At 50.0% G+C, this 16,300-nt stretch overlaps 1 protein-coding gene across 3 annotated transcripts in view; it reads left to right on the forward strand.

The window, feature by feature from the left end:
• The window catches only part of LOC144180118 (protein zer-1 homolog), a 78,891-nt gene that overhangs the window by 16,025 nt on the left and 46,566 nt on the right, over nucleotides 1–16,300 (forward strand). For all 3 annotated transcript variants that reach the window (XM_077708514.1, XM_077708525.1, XM_077708520.1), the window contains exons 5-6: nucleotides 7,865–8,014; nucleotides 12,591–12,705. In XM_077708514.1, the coding sequence (XP_077564640.1) occupies nucleotides 7,865–8,014; nucleotides 12,591–12,705 (265 nt within the window). The remainder of the gene's footprint in view (nucleotides 1–7,864; nucleotides 8,015–12,590; nucleotides 12,706–16,300) is intronic.

Consider the following 16,300-nt stretch of genomic DNA (forward strand, 5'->3'; position numbering starts at 1 on the left):
CTGCGAATGCCCCCACGTACTGATCTCGTGAGGCGTTTAATTAAAAAGTGACCGTGGATGTGACGCAGGCGCTGCGAGTGCAAATGCTACCGCGGCTAAAGAACGACGCGCGACGCTCGAGACGGTGGGTGGCAAGACGCGCGCTGGGAGCAGCCGGCCGGTCTGCCTACAGGTCCGCCTACAGATGTGTTCGGCTCAGCATTGCGGCGGATATTCGAGTGCCGCTCTCGTAAGCGGTGCAGATGACAATTTTTAATGCAACCCGCCATCGCATCATTAACTCCTTTCTCACGTAAGCCACCATGGTCGGGACTTGGGGACAATTTCGTGCAGCGGTAACAAGCTATCACTCGAGCTACCTGCGCCGGCCTGGGCCACTTCGCGGCCGTGGCCGCCGCCTGCACAGCGACCGTGCGGCTAGCTCAGTGAGCTTTTCGTGCCTCCGGCGCGTTTTCGCATACAATGGTAATAAACAGTAATAGAAACAGAGTGCCTGGAATCGCTGTAGAACTTTGGTCGCGGCCAGCTGCCCGATTAGCTAACGAAATCACGGCGCCTCCGCCGCCAACGATCGGGTCGTTCGTTCTCGAGAGCAGAAGCTCCGCCCTCCGGCCCTCCGATTGGAGCGGCTATCCCGGGCCAGCCGGCGCAAAACGCCGGTAGTGCGGAAGCGGCAAACACAAACTCGTGACGTGTTTGGATGTTGTTTATTTACAATTGCGCGTGGTCCTCTGCTGGCTGCTCGGTTGCGTTTCGCACACTTCAAAACTGATTTTAAATATGTTCTAGGCTGTATTCGCCGCTGATATTTTGCAGATGATGTATGTGTGTTCCCACCAATCTATCTCCGAAGTTATCTCGCCTTCAAAATTTTGTGTCAGTGCCCCTTTAAATCAACCCAATGAGCATTCCTAACTAAATGAACGCGGGCTCTGCCGGTTGATTACATATATTTTGCCTCAAATGTACCTACAGTTTTCTTTGCGCTAAACAACTGGGAGATGTATGACAAGCGCCAGTGGTTCACGAGTTACGAACGCTTATGACTATATAAACCGCTTGGCTTTTCAAAGCCTCTGGGTTACGCCGCGACGACAGCCGCTACGACAGAACGCCTTGTAGCTCTACTTGTGTCCAGCCAGCAAGCTACGACGACAGGGTGAGCCCCTAAAGTGCTCTGCACTTAAAATGAAATGCTTGATGTTTCAGAACCCATACGGGTTCCTTGTTTACAATGATACAGGGCCGTTGGCAATTTATATCCACAAGATGTGGTACAGTGGTGTCAAGTAGATGGCAGGGAAGTTGCCCGTAGTCCGGTTGGCAGCATGTGGTCTGCCCTGAATGATCAGTGACCCGAGGAAAAGTTAGGGAGCCAAGTTCTGTTCTTGCGCTACGATAGCAGTGTCATGCCAACTGATGCGGTGATTGCGCTGGCAGGCATCCTACGCTAGTGCATTCGCTGTTCATTTTCTTTGGCTACATCACAGTGCTCTTCCTCGCCGAAATTGTCCTGTTTTGCCGATATAAACACATTTAAATTGGCACAAGAGATCTTGTAAACTACTGCTAGCAACTTATCGCTTTCCCTCTTGTCCTTAAAGGGACACTGAAGTGAATTTGTCAAGCTCCCGTTTTTGCTTGCACTGCGTAGACTGGCTCAAATTAGCACACTTTTCATCGTTTATCCGGTTGACAAATCGGTAATTATTTTACAAAGCGCGAAAGAAGAAAAACTACCATGCGCGGTTTGCGGCGGCCGCACCAACTAAGGCTGTGACGTTGAGAGGAGGGGCGCCGTGATTGGACGATGCCCAAGGTTAGCAATCACAGAAGTTTCGGTTTCGGTTTCGGTTCTGTAAAACATAACCAATGGCTTTGTTGGATGGGCATTCTCAATATCTCAGTAATCATCGCACCGCGCTTCTGCCATGTTGTCGGCTGTAAAATGCACAAGATAAGCCTCCCAGGACGGCTTGTAGTCGTAGCATTCACTAGCCGAGACCTACGCAGTGCATGAACGCCCTCCGCGTACCCGCAGACGCCCAAATGTCATGCGCTTTTCCCCCATATTTGGAGCTTGCCTCCCTCATGCCTGTATCGTAAAAAGCGTGTTCGCACCAGGCCAAGGGTCTGTTCATTCTGGCCTGTGCCCACTGCCTGCAAGCAGTCGGTGCTTATGGCAACAGCACGCCAACGAGAACTCGCTAGCGCGCCAGTGCCAGCCTGCGCGCGTTTTGTGAACTAGTTCGTGTAGCCATGAACGTTGCGGCCTCAAAAAAGGTGAACTCAATATAGAAAACATCGGCGGAAAACAAAAAAGTTAACTTACAAAAAAAAAAGCACGTACCCGCGGGGATTCGAACTCGTGACTCGCAAAACATCTACGGTGAAATCCTACCGCCCCAGACTGCTAGGCTACGGAGCGGGACGCGAAAGCTTTGCTAATATAGGGTATATATTGTACAACCGGTTTACACTTTTATTTAGTTTTGGCATTTCAAGCCGCTTAGGTGACTATTTGTTGTACTGCGATCGTGCAGTAAGCGTCGCCCGAGTTTCCACAGTAGCTCACTTCTAGCAATTGCATTTCGTAGACGGAAAAGCGTTCGCAGATGCGTAGTCGTGCTGCTGACCGCTGTGCTTGTTCGCCCAGCGTAAAAAAGTGCTTCCCGCGCCTTAGTTTTACGCTGTACGGTAAAAATATCAGTTGATTTTATTTGCTTAGTACCTATATTGACTTCGCTGACTCTTCTCCCGCCTTCAAGAGGCCTTATATTTTCCTACTGGCGTACCAGTCAGCGAAGCGTCGCATGTGCAGCGCTTGTGTGAAGCGACCTTGACTTGGAGCTAGACACAGTGTACAAACAAACCAAGTAAAGAAAGGCACATTCTTCCATTCAAGCGGGATTCACACGACGGAGAAACCCTCTCGTTTTGGCCCGCGGGACCCGCTCACGTGACCGGTTTTAGGCTCCGCCCCTCGGTGGGGATAGCCCGCGGTGGCTCCGCGAAAGAAAATCCTCCGCATGTTTTCGCTCGACGGCGGTGGCCCTCGGCGGGGAATGGAACCTGTTCCTCGGCGCTGTCGTCTGCTAGGCACTCCGCGTAGCTCCGCACGTGTGGATGCGCCGCCAGGCCGGATAATCCGGTCACGTGCTGTTGACGTCACATATCCGTCCGCCTCCGTGAGAGGGTTTCTCCGTCGTGTGAATCCCGCTTCACAAACGTGTCCTGGCTTCGTTTCAACTAAGCGAACGAATTGCGACCAAGCAATTTTTTTTTAACCTCCTTGATTGCGACGACCCGCCGGCGGCCGGCGGACGAAACGCTGGGCCGACTGACTCTGTCGGCCGGGGAGCCGTGCAGTAGCGCAGCCGTGGCGCAGCCAATTGCCAGCTCATCCCCTCCTGACGTCACACGAAAACGCCACAGAAAATGGGCGAGCGTAAAGAGAGGAGGACAGCGTTTTCGAATTAGTTTTTCTACTAAATAAAATCGCGTAAACGCGCCTAGAGTGGTCGAAACATGGCCTGGGGACTCCGGACTACAATTTGCGCTAGTAATCCCGCAATGTTTACATATCACTTCAGTGTCCCTTTAACAATTCTGAGCTTGTTCATTCATGGGACCTTAACATGAGCAACATACATACGTGGTGTTTGGCAACCTCCAACCCTTTTTTCGTCAATCGCTCTGTGAAAAGAGGGCGCACTGAAAAACGCTTTTAATTTTTTACTGGAAAAGAAAATAAGGACTTTTCCACATTTTCACATCATGCAGTCTGGTAACAAAAACCTCACAATGAGAAAAAATGTCGCCTTTTCATGTCTCCAAGTGCCAAATGGCGACCTGCTGATCAAAGTCAAAGGCAAAGCAGAGTGCGACAAACTACTCAAAGCTAGGTAAATTGGCGATGCCCCTGCAATTGATCACTCACCACTCCACAAACACCATGCCTGGTGTCATCAGTGAGGCAGACTTTCTTGACTTTTCTGACAATGAGCTCCTTTCTGAAAATGACTTTTATGAGCAAAATGTCGTTATACAGCAAACAACCATCCGCTGGTAAAATGAGGAGACATCAACAGAGCATATCGTCCTCATTTTGGCATGACAGTTCTTCCAGAAACTGTGAAAGCCGGATGCGTAGAAGTGCGAGTCTGACTGTACATCCTCAACCCGCATCGGTGCTACACCTGTCAGAAATCTGGCCGTGGATCGCAGAGCTGTAGGGGTAAGCAGACATGCAGGATTCTTCAGCAGAGCTGACCATGCCTCAGAAACTTTTTCTGCACCTTCCAGCTGCTTCCACTGTGGGGGTGGCTTTGCTGCATACTCATGCTGATATCAGCAATGGAAAAAAAAAAATCATTGCATTGAATATAAAGAAAAACTTCACGTGCCCGGAGCATGCAGGCATCTTGCTATGACACACAAGGTAGTGTATGCCAATGTGGCGTGTGAGGGGGTGGCACCACATGCAGTAGCTGTCTTATCCGGCACCTTCTTGAAAAGACCTGAGGAGACAGCTGTGGCCCCCCAGGGGCATACAGGGCCAGCTGCTGCTCCTCAACCATATGACAGCCAGAAAACAGCCTACTGGGTGTCAGTGGCTGGAAAAATTTCCCCTTCAAAGGAGAACCTGAGGTTTGCTAAGTCCTCAGGTCCCCATCTCCCAACAGAAAAGCCTTCTGAGGAGGCTATAGACACAAGGGAGCCACATTCAGCATCAGGCATGCCCAGGGGCCTTTATTTTCTATCCTTTGAGATGGGAAAGGAAAGAAAACTCTACGACGAGTGTGACTTGCAAACCACTCCAACGTACAAGCCCACAGGAGCTCTGTAAGGCTCCTGGAAAATGCTGTGGCTGTTAATGAGCCTGGCACTATAGCAACAAGCTTCTGAAAGTACTAGCAGTGGCTTTGTGTGGCGTACTGCAGTAAAATTGCGGGGGGCTGGTAGAACTTGGATGGCTTTCCGAAGGTGCCGTGGGATCATACAGCACTGCTGGTGTGTGTCTCCAAGAAACCCGCTTGAGCAGCGAGCCCTGAACTCTTCGGCCTCAGTGCACCGCATGCAGAAAGGACAGGCCAAGCACCAGCCAGCCATCAGGTGTCGTGGCTCTTATCTTGCCAAGGTTAGCAGTGAGTCACATGGTTGCAGTGACTAGTAACAATACTCTCGCTTTTCATTCCCCCTCACAAGCGACCACAGAAAACCAGGCCTGAAACTTGTGGGATTCTACATTTCACACACTAGTGATTTCCCACCCCGCAGCCATCCGCGCTCAGCAAACATGCCTTGCCAGCGCCAGCTGCGGACGGGTCCGGTGTTTGCGGAGACAGACAAAGGCAGGAGGCAGCGAGGGCAAAACATCAATGACAGCATTTATTGCAAAGTGCAAATCAAATATAGTGCATACAGTCTAATCGTAGGCCATAACGGTAACACTGGGAGCGAGGCATTAAACCACGCTAGAGATCGAGATGGTGAGACTCACCGGAGCAGCACGGCGCTGCGCGTGCGAATGCGGGTGCAGTCCTCCGAGCTCGCCCGGACCCAGGTCAGGAGCAGCGCGCCGAAACGTCCGCGCGCTACCGGATCCCCAAGACAAGAGAGCGTCCTCACGTCATCCGACAACCCACCACACCTCGCCTTTTGGTGGCGCTAGTATCGAGGAAGAACTGGTTCTCGGGTAAGGCAGAGGGGAAAAGGGTCAACGCCAAGGTGACAACAAACTGCCAGTCGCTGGCGCCCTCTCGTATGGTTCCCGTTGCGTGAGCGAGGCGCGTGTGCACGCCGGCCGCGATGGGAAGCTAGCCAGAAAGGGGTTCGCGTGAAAGTCGCGATCCCCACAAACTCTAATGGGCCAGCTCCTAGAGCTATACAAACAGCAAGTGACTGAACAAGTGATATGGGGCCACGTTGGCGGTTCAAGTGAGCAACTTGCTGTTCATCCGGGAGGGGTTCGCAGCTACGCAACCAGCTGGAACTTGAGGCGACAACGGCGGTGACAGCAACTTTCTGTTGTTTTCGCGCTTCAGTGCTCACCATCCTCTGTGGGCTTTAGGTGTCCCGATGGGAGCGGCCGAGTGATTGAAGAGTTTTTGCTGTGCACCCGAAGAGGAGCCCACGAAGACGTTCTTGTCAGAAGACTCTTTCCACCATCAGGCTGTCAAGTGCGGGAAAACCCCTACGGGAGTGTCCGCTTTCCGGTCATTTTGAACGGAAAGGAAACACTTGCACACGTTTAGATCAGCTCGCCACGGTGGAAAATAGGGCCTGCTGGCTGGAACAAGTTGCAGTAGCTTGCCTACTTTCCTCGGGAGAATGCTATGTGGAGAGTTTTCGTGAGCTCCCCTAGAGCTGAAAGGGACGGTAATTTCAAAGGAATGAAATCGCAGTCAAGAAGGGTAGGTGAATAGCAGAAAAATAAGAGCTGGGAAAAGTAGATGGAGGGCATGTGCTCTTATGCAGACAAAAGAAGGTGGCCCTGCTTCTACGTACGAGAAACTAAAGCTGTCTGATGTTGCTAACCGGGAATTATCCTTACCAACTGGCTGTTGGCTTATTCTCGCTAGAAGCTGTCATTCCTATCTAGATTGCTACATTGCTAGAATTTCATTTCTCATTTTCACTAGGGAAACTACCGTATAAACTGGATTATAGGTCGACCCGGTATATAGGTCGACCCCCTACCTTGAGGTGGGAAAAGTTGACAAAAAAAATAAGTCGGCACAGAAGCGCACTCACAATGTCTATATTTATTTTCGACGCCCGTCCGTCACTGCCACTCACTATGCCTGACGAAATCACTCGTCGGAGCTCTCAGAGTCGTCCGAGGATGACTGCTTCGCACTGTCATCTTCCATGCCATCAGGCGCGTTGCTGATGGAGCACTTCCTGAACGCTCGTGTAACCATGTCGTCGGGCAGCGACTGCCCAGAGAAGGACACCCAGCTTGACACGGTCGCAACCGGCCCGTATGGGTCTTTTTGTTGTCGCCGGCTATCCACTCATTGTACAGTTCGCGGAGCCGGTCCGCGCATGGCCTCCGGAGCGATCGTGAGCGAAGTTCCCCGACGAAGTCCGCCACTTTGTTCTCCATCTCGGGGTGCACCGCTTGACGTCCACGGAACAATCGGTTTCGGGGATTGCACGCGCACAGCTTTTCTCCGAAACGCCTAACTGGCGTTGCGCCGCCATATTCCCATTCTGCTCGGTTACTTAATTGCCGTCAGCGTAAACGCCGCGGTGAACTGGCGTCGACTGCCGCCACTCATCTCGGAACAGAGACGTACAGAAATGTACGCACGCACGCACAATAGACGAGTAAAATACGAAAAACTAGAGAAAAGCGAAATCAAATTAAGGCCTGATAGTGCGAGAGAGCAGTCCGACACGAATGGCGATGGCGACGGACTACGCTTGCACATTGTTGCCAGACAACGATTTACATTCTGCCAATGACCGCTATATAAGACGAGGGGTGACTTTTGTGCGGATTTTTTTGGAAAAAAACTCAACCTATATTCCGGTTTATACGGTAGCTGGAAGTATGTCGATGCTTTCAGCCAAAGTTTAAAAAGGGCAGCAACAAGTGTCCCTGGTGAGACTGCATAGCGCCGAGCCAGTGCTGCCCCAGCGTCCACGCAGTGCCTTCCAGCTGGCATGTGGGGAGCGATTGAGGAGACGCAAACGTGCATGTCCACTTGCCGGGGCTGTGATGCTAGTGCAATCCCCCCTGATTCGTGGCAGCACCTCCCCGGCCACCTTGTGTAAGTGCAGGGCTCCAGCTTGCTCGCTGCTGCCAGGGCTCGTGCAGTGTTCGCCCCAGTGTGTGAGCATCGCTGTTGTGCAGGCACCTGGACTTGTCGCAAAGCAGCGACAAGGAGGGCTGGTACAAGGACCCCGACCGGTGGCTGGCCACCTTGGTGGAGTCACTGCCGAAGCTTGCCTCGCTCGACCTCTCCGGCACCAACCTGGCTGGCGAGGACACGGGCGACTACGAGTGAGCACCTCCTCCAGCACTGCTGCGTGGCCGCCGTGCGGTTGTCTGATCGAGGGGCTCTGTGCGTGTCGCCTCTTGAAGCACCCTTAATACTGTGTGTTTGCCTCGCTGTTTCCAGCGGGGCTCTTGTCCAATTCAGTGACCTAAACTGAAACATCATTGCACAAAACATGTGCACCAGGATTACTGTTAAGCCACAGTGGCAATAGAAAACTTTGAATGCATCTATTTGTCAATGCTTGCCCACGAGAAATCTAGCTGATATGTGGCAGGTTCTTTGTAAACATCAAGCGTTGTCTGCTTCCAAGGGGTGCATTAACAAACCGGTTACCTCTGGGAGTGTACTGTATGCAAAAAAGACAGACAATTATGCTCGCTCCACTGGTAGAGTAGCAGTTGCCGTACAAAAGTTTTCAGATTGTTGGGCATTGATTCGGCACTCAGTAACTCAACAGGCGCTGGCAGTGTCTGGCCCACTAACCCTTTTTCGCTCCAACTGTAACCTCCCTCGTATTCCTCTCCTCCTCCTCTTCTCCGAGTTCTGATGGGGATGATCGTGTTGTCAAGTAGCGCTCTCACTCGGTGCTCATTGGCACCACCCTCACAGCTGGGCTACTCCCTAACTTTGAAGTGGATGCCGTGGGGGCAATCACCTTTAGCTCTTTCGTGGCCGCGGACCTTGCACTGTGGCAGATGAACACTGTTGTGGCACGCAATGTATCGACAACCATCACGTGTGCTCAGCTAATTGGATGACTTCTGCCCGCCCAGTGCACACTGGAAGTGGAATTGTGGTGAGAAATGATATCTCGCTTCATGCGATTTGGATGGCCACTGTCGTGAGGCGTGGAAGGGAAAATGCAAGTGTTTGCGACACATCCTGGACAATTTTGGGTATCACTGGTTGTGTAGATTGATATTATGGCATAATATGCACTGATGGGACCAGGTATTGTGCTCACTTAAAAAAAAAAGCTCAAAGTATTTATTTGAAAAAAAGAAGATTTTTGGGGGAACTGATTTGAAAAATGTCCTACCACTATGCCAAGATGCTGCATAGGCACCTGAAAGCGTCATTGAAAGAACGAAATGTTCCTCTTTAAGGGGGGACGTGGCTTTCAAAATCAGGTTTTTATTTCTTCGTGGATTTCTATGAAAATTGGCACAGCAACTGGAATTTATTAAATTTTCTTTCTGTTCCGCTTGTACCGAGCTTGAGCGGCTTATAAAACACAATAGAAAACTTGTTTGAAGTGTTTTGTATTCCCAAATGAATGGACGGGGTCGTGACAGTCCTAGAATTTTTTTTTACAACCCGATATCTTTATTTTTAATTTTTTCAGAGGTTAATGCGCAACAGGCATGTTGACTGTCAATGCCTAGTTGAATAAAAAAGTCACAAAAAACAAATCTGGAAAACCAAAAGTGTCACGACCTGAACTGTTCATCAAGGAATGTAATGCAAGAAACGGAATCAAAATAGACCCAGTGGTCGCGAAGAAATCCCTGGTACAAGCGACATAGGTGGCAAAAAAAACTGTTTTGAGAAAACGGCTTCCGAAGTTGCAACATAGGTTTCACTTATCAAAAGTCGCCACGGTTGCAGCCTTTCATGTCCTTTTGAACATGGGGCTTTTGGAAGGCCTTGCCTTGAAATTGGAGTGCCTTTTACAGCCTTTCTCTTTCCACAAAACATCATTTTCAGCTCCTTCATGAACAGTACATAGCCCAGTTTGTGGACCAAACGGGGAGATTGCTTTCAATGGGCTTTCAATGCAAAGTAGGTTAGCTGGTTAGCTGTATCGCACTGGACAACTTCCCTTTGCAGTGTTTTCGCCATGGCAACAAGTGATGCACTCTTTTTTTTTTACTTCAATTTGAAAATGACTCTTGGCTTCTTTTATATTTTATAATATTGCCTGGAGCAGCAACTTAGTATTCATATGTGCAGGTGTTCATTGCCAAAAGTTTGCATACCACAAGGATGCAAATGAGCTACTTTGAAGCTTGGTATAATATTCTGCATAACTCCAACTTCAATGCAAGAGCATTTTTTTTTACTAATCTTGACATTCAAGGCATCCAATATTTCTGGCAGCACAGCCAGTATGCCCTAAGCCATAGATGTATGCATCGGTATCAATAATTTCCCTAAAAAATTTACTGTTAAATGCTGCAACAAAAAGGTAAATTTTTAATGCAGAGAACATATTTTTATTCCTATAATCCTAACTCAAACCTGTTTGCATGGTTATTAAAAGTGCATGGGAAACGTTGCGCAAGAAAGGCAATATGGCTCGCGCGCATCGCAGTGCACGCTTACCGCGACATATCGTACTTTGATTATCTCTGATATGGCTGGTCAGGTCACTTAATCTAATGTCGCAGGCACTAATTACAACTACTGGCGTTCAATCATAGCCGTTTGTGCAGTCATGTGATGCTCCAATGCGCAGCGGCTATGCTGTGCGCGCCACAGCGTTTGATGAGTCGGCCGTTTCTTTAGCAAGCCCACAGTCGAACATAGCAATAACTAAGCGTGTAAACATCGCAACTCCGACTAAAAGTTCACTTCACGAACCGCTATCGCAAGCGCGCATATCGCGTGCACTTTTCGGGGTCTGGCGACGGTAGAGTCACACGCACCATGAAGCGTTCGATGACCTCCGCCTTTCGAGCCGCACATCTTCCCATAATCTGGCTCAAGATCTCAGGCATTCCCATCGCGATAACGTCCGTGTTGAATACCACAGACTGAACAGAAACTTGGCCGAGCGAAGCAGCGAAAATGAACTCAAAACACACGGTACGAAGTTCACGCGGCCGCCATCTTGCGTTGCCGCCGCGACACCAATCAATAGGGTCGTTTTAGCGTGCCCTGACCGAAGGGCCAATAGTGCTTCAGCATCTATTTCTAGCTTCGTTTGTGTGTCGTTTCTTTTCTGCTGTTTGTGTGTTTGTGAATGAATGAAGATAAAAGAGACGAGCGGAACCGGAAAGACGATTGCTCGGCTGATCTAACGATATCAAAATGGCTGCGCCGGTGGCACCGTTGCGGAGATACAGCGCTCCGAAAATTGCCATTTTTTTCGCCCTTTTGCGCTGATATTTTGTCACCGCGCCTGGCAAAAGTATTTTTTTATGCCACTTTGCGACGCTTTTGAGCGAAATAACTTTGCAGACGCACAGAATAGGAAACATAGAAGCCGAATATGTGGCTTTCAAAAAAACGATGTTATGGTCATTTTTCCGAAGTTGAAAGCCATGTCCCCCCTTAAGGAAGCTTCATTTCCAAGCTAGTCTGTACTCTGCCAAAGTTTAGTCGGGCTTTCATGAAATGGGGTTTGATGTTGAGCTGTAGCGATGCATGAACAGGGTTTGCAGCCAGGGTGCTGGCGTGGCGTCTGAATGGTGCAGCAGCCTTGTTGGCACCTGGGGTCCCCATCAAAAGAAGCTTGCAACTGGGAAGACTGGTGGTCAGTGCGGGCATTGCTGCCGGGAGGCGGTTACCATATTTACTCGCATAATCCTCACACTTTTTTTTTCAGAAAAGTCAATGCAAAGTTAGGGGTGCGAGAATTATGCGGGGAAAAAAAAAATCCGGTGCACAGTGTTGCCAATTTGCCTTATGGCAATCCCGCTAAATGTAGCGGTCGTTTTTTGTATATGTAAGCTCAGTGTTGCCAACAGCAGCTATTTCTTTTTATTTTATTATTTACAACGTAAACAGTCTCCCGTCGATCAGCGATCATGAAATTGCCGCCTTTGCTTTCTGGCGCGCGCCCTATCTCGTCGTCGTATGTGCGTGCCCTACTCCAGTAACGCATGCTGAAGTCGGTGACGCCGAAGTGCCTGCCTGCGGCACGATTGCCATGTTCGATCGCGTACTCTTTCGCTTTCAATTCGAAAGCGGCAGTGTAGCTGGCGTTCCTCCCCATGGCGAAGCTGCACCAAGCACAAAACAAAGAGATCAAAAAGTTCTCAAAATGGCAGCGAGCTATCCATCACTGACGCGAGTGACTCACTGACTGCTGCTGCTCAACGACGGGACCACGGCGGCGACACGACGACACGACAGCGGGCTGCGCGAACACCGTCTATTTGCGCGCACGCGAAACATACGCGAAACCGGCTCAAGGACAGTGTGAGTAGCGTGTTAGGGTGCCTGTTAGGGAGTAGCCATGCAGGTTGTTAGGGCGCCTGGATGGCGTTGGGTACACAGCGCTCTCCGCCGAACGGAGAGGCGGCGGGGGAGGGCACGCGTTGGAGAGCGCGTGCACCATGCGGGTTTCGCGAGCAGGCAACTTTCGCCGCTGCAAAGTTGGGGGTGCGAGGATTATGCGAGGAACCAAAAAATCCAAGTTTTGGTGGCTCACATTAGGGGTACGAGGATTACGCGAGTGCGAGAATTACGCGAGTAAATACGGTATTTTGAGTGGGCACTTGGAGGCCCCCGGTGGGCCTTGGAGGGGCAGTTTCTGTGGCTGGTGCCCAGTGTAGAGGGCACCTGTGCCTACGACCAGCTTACTGGGCCAACGTTCTTTTGGGATGACTCTCCTTACCTCTCCCCTTGCAGACATGGGAAGGCGATTCTGGGCCTCTGGAGCCGCACCAGTCGGCCCCTGGAGTTCCTGGGCCTCTATGGATCCCCATTTGACGCGTGCTACCGCTCCAATCTCCCGGCCACCCGGGTGAGTAGCGCACGAGGGAGAGGGGGGGGGGGCTCTCTTTTCCAATGACACTTGTGTTTCCAGCCCTGAGCACTCGGGGAGCGGAGGACACGCCCATACCCGCGCAAAAGAACATGTGTGTGTAAGTGGCCCACTCAGACACAATTCCGATGCTGTTTGAGTAACCAGATGAGCCGATTGGAAAGAAAACCAGTAGTAGCGCCTTTTGGAACCGTTGATGTGACCAAATGGACGCAAGGGCCATTGTTGGCCACATTACCCTTGCTTCAGTGAGTTATCCCTAACATGGTGTTCCCGGTTCTTTATTCTACAAAGTGGAAATGTCCCACGGGCAGTTACGTTACCTGGCGTACCCTTCGGGTCAGAGCTGTGATGCCTTCAAAGTAATGACATATATTTCAGTACAGCAGTAATTTAAAAACTCTCACAGCCATAGTAAGTGCAAGCATGTACTTCAGTAAGAGACATTGTTGCTGTAAAAAAAAAATTAGCGCACGAAGAACAGGACAACAAGGAAATAGGACAGTGGGACAAGCGCTCACTCCTAGCAGGATTTTTTTGAGGCATGGTCTTGTATAAATACTCTCTCTTATCGCAGGGGGCACACGCAGTTGAATAACCCAGATGAGAGGATCACACAGGCCATTCCTGGATGAGTGAAGTTTCTAAGCAGTCCATCTCATTGCCATAAAGGAGGGTGTCGCTTTCACGCTGTTCACCCTTCTTCCTGATGATGAAGTCTCTCTTGCTCCTTACACTGACCACAGTGCACGGGTAGGGACGCATTGTACTCGCAGTTACATAGGCATCTGGGCCTCCTCAAAAGTCGCGAAAGGGGCATCGCGTAGCTCACTCTCCTGCCCCGGGCACAGGCACTGCTTGCTCCAGGTAGGCGGCCAAGCTTTTGTGGGGCCCTTCTTCAAGTTGTGCATACTACCTTCGCGTTAGGACATTCGGGCGGCTTTCAGTGTACGTGGCCTTTGGCTTTCTGCATCAAGGCTTTCACCACACCCACCAAGACAGAACTCGGGTGGCCAACCAACCGGAAGTCTCAAGCTGAGCTGTTCAGGAGCCCTTTTGACTAAAATCTTGCAGTGGGCAGACACAGACGGCAATTTGCAAGCACACAGAAATCTGGTCGGATAAAAACGTAATGAAATCTGGAAACTGCAGGGTGCCATGAATGGGAAATTCATGCGGAAATGCGAGACTGTCACCGTTTCCTTAATTGGGTGTGCTGTTAGAAGATGTGGGGAGTCGACTCAAGCGGGCAAACAACCCCACCGAATCTACAGGGCACAGGTGACGAAGGGGGTGGCCGTCTGATGTGCGGCTTTCGCCGACCAGAGCGGCAAGAATGAGTCAGAGCCTTGAACGAAAACAGCACAAAGACTTGTATTTAGACAGGCAAAACACTGCACAAGCACGAGGTAATGTAATGTTAATGAGAGACAACTTAGATCGAATACAAATGCAAGAAACAGTTCAAAATTAGACAAATTGATTCAGTCAGGAGCGTTAACAAATAGATATTACGAAGTGGAACAGTTAACTAAAAAGGAGACAAACAATTCGATGCATATAAGAGACAGAGTCCCACAATATTCACCGACCGGGCCGGACGATGCACCGCTGTCGGAGGTGATTTGGCTACCTGTGAAGCGTGGCTTCGTCGTAGGCCAGGCGGTCCGAGACGATCACAGTGATTCGAGGCCCGGGAGTACGTTGGAGTACTCCAGGGCGCGGGTCGCCAATGGTGTGGTGCACAAACTGGCAGAAGCCGTTGTCACATCACGACGTCCAAACGTAGCTGGTTTGCTTAGGCGTGGCTTCTCTTTTTAATAACTCTGCCGGCGCGGAGAGAGAGGGCACAGCACACAACGCGCCAGCCGCCGTCAAGGGCACAACTTCCCTCTTTCTCCCTTCTGGAATCATCGGTGCACTTTAGCACTGGCAAGGCTACGGGCGCCCCCTCGAAAGAACTCGAAGCTTCGGTGAAAGCTGAGCGGCGGAGCTTTTATTTTGGTATTTTCTTGCTGGCGAGCCGGCGAGTGGTCGCGTTACCGCCGCTTCATTCGAGGGAGTTCCAGCATTTTCTCGGGGCGAATAGAACCAAACTAAATGAATCGGACGACTTTAACACGAATTAGGCGCTGTACAATAAAATGAAAAAATTATACGGTACTTTTAGGCGTAGTACGCTCGAGTTTGTGACAGAGACCCTTCTCGTGGTGATTAAGAGTGTCTGAAATTATTACATCGGCGGTGTCTGGGTAGTTGAAAAACTGGTTTCTTTAAAACGAGTAAAATTAAAAGATCATCAACATGTCTAAAAACACATAGAAAAACCTCTTTGGCGGAAGTCAAATGCAAGCCCCATTTGACACTGCCAAGAAAACTGGTGCCAAGCGCGACCACCTTTCTGCATGCAGCACGTGTGCCCACCGGAAGAAGCAATCGTGGTGTCCAAGTAGAACTGTAGAATAGCGCCATAATACCACGTACCCACAGTGTGGAGGGCAGCGAGGAACGAGGACTGTTTTTACGGGCATGGTTCTACCACCCTGGATTTCATCGGGCACTGCTTGCAATGTTCAGTGGCCTTCGATCCCATCACGGGAGGCTTCTCAGAGCGGCTCTGCGTGCATGACTGCACACCTTAACGACCAGAAAGGGCGTGAAACTGAGAAGGTTCTGAACCTGCCTGAGCGTTCAGTTGACACAGTGCGCTCAACGCTTTGTGCTGAGCATACACTGGCCGCCAAGATTGTTACGTTACGACTTGTGGAGCCCCTTATTGCGGCTGTTCTTTAAAGGGACAGATAACCGATTTTTGTCGAGTATATATTCTCTATCCCAAATGAAAGGGCATCACTTAAAGCACCTTGACGAGAAACGGTTTTGCTGTTAACGCTCTAGAACTTTTTAAATCGATTTTTTTTTATCTACGAGCCGTACGTGTCCCTCTCAAAACTAATGCTGGCAACCATGACATAGAGTAGCTCGGCAACATACTTTTTTCTGTATGCGAAATAAAAAACGATATTTAAAAACTTGTTCCCAGCTAAAAAAGTTTGAATCGCAGGCTTTTTTGTTCCTTTATGTGTTTTTTAATGCAACGGTCTATTTTGCACGAATGCGCCATCTGTTGGGATAGACGATAGGTAGAATCTGGCTTCACGTTGTGGAGGCGGGAAGTTCAATTCTCCCCGGGCGCGATGTTTTTTTTTTTTTTTTTTTAAGCTGCCGTTGGCGTATTTGGAGACTGAAATCAAATATTTTGGCAGAACAAATGCCCCTGACTCAGACAGAATCGTCAAAGCTCCTTCGCTGGGTCTGTTTACTGAACGCTGCCGTTGATTCGGGGCATGGTGGCTCAGTTAGCCACACTGAGAGCAACCCAGCGGCGGCGGGTGGCGTGTCTTTAGAATTTTCAAAATAATGTTAAGAAATACATATACAATTTAACCTTGTACAAATACTTGCGTTGAAAGGTTTTCAATATGTAAATAAACGTTTCAGCAGTTACAGTAGCTGCTAGGTTTGCAGGTCACGTGACAGGGACACATATCGTAGTGTCAAGTTTCAACACTAC

The sequence above is a fragment of the Haemaphysalis longicornis genome, unplaced genomic scaffold (genome assembly GCF_048455015.1).
Source record: "Haemaphysalis longicornis isolate Haplotype H1 unplaced genomic scaffold, Haemaphysalis longicornis Haplotype H1 scaffold_1, whole genome shotgun sequence".
NCBI classification, from domain to species: Eukaryota; Metazoa; Arthropoda; class Arachnida; order Ixodida; family Ixodidae; genus Haemaphysalis; species Haemaphysalis longicornis.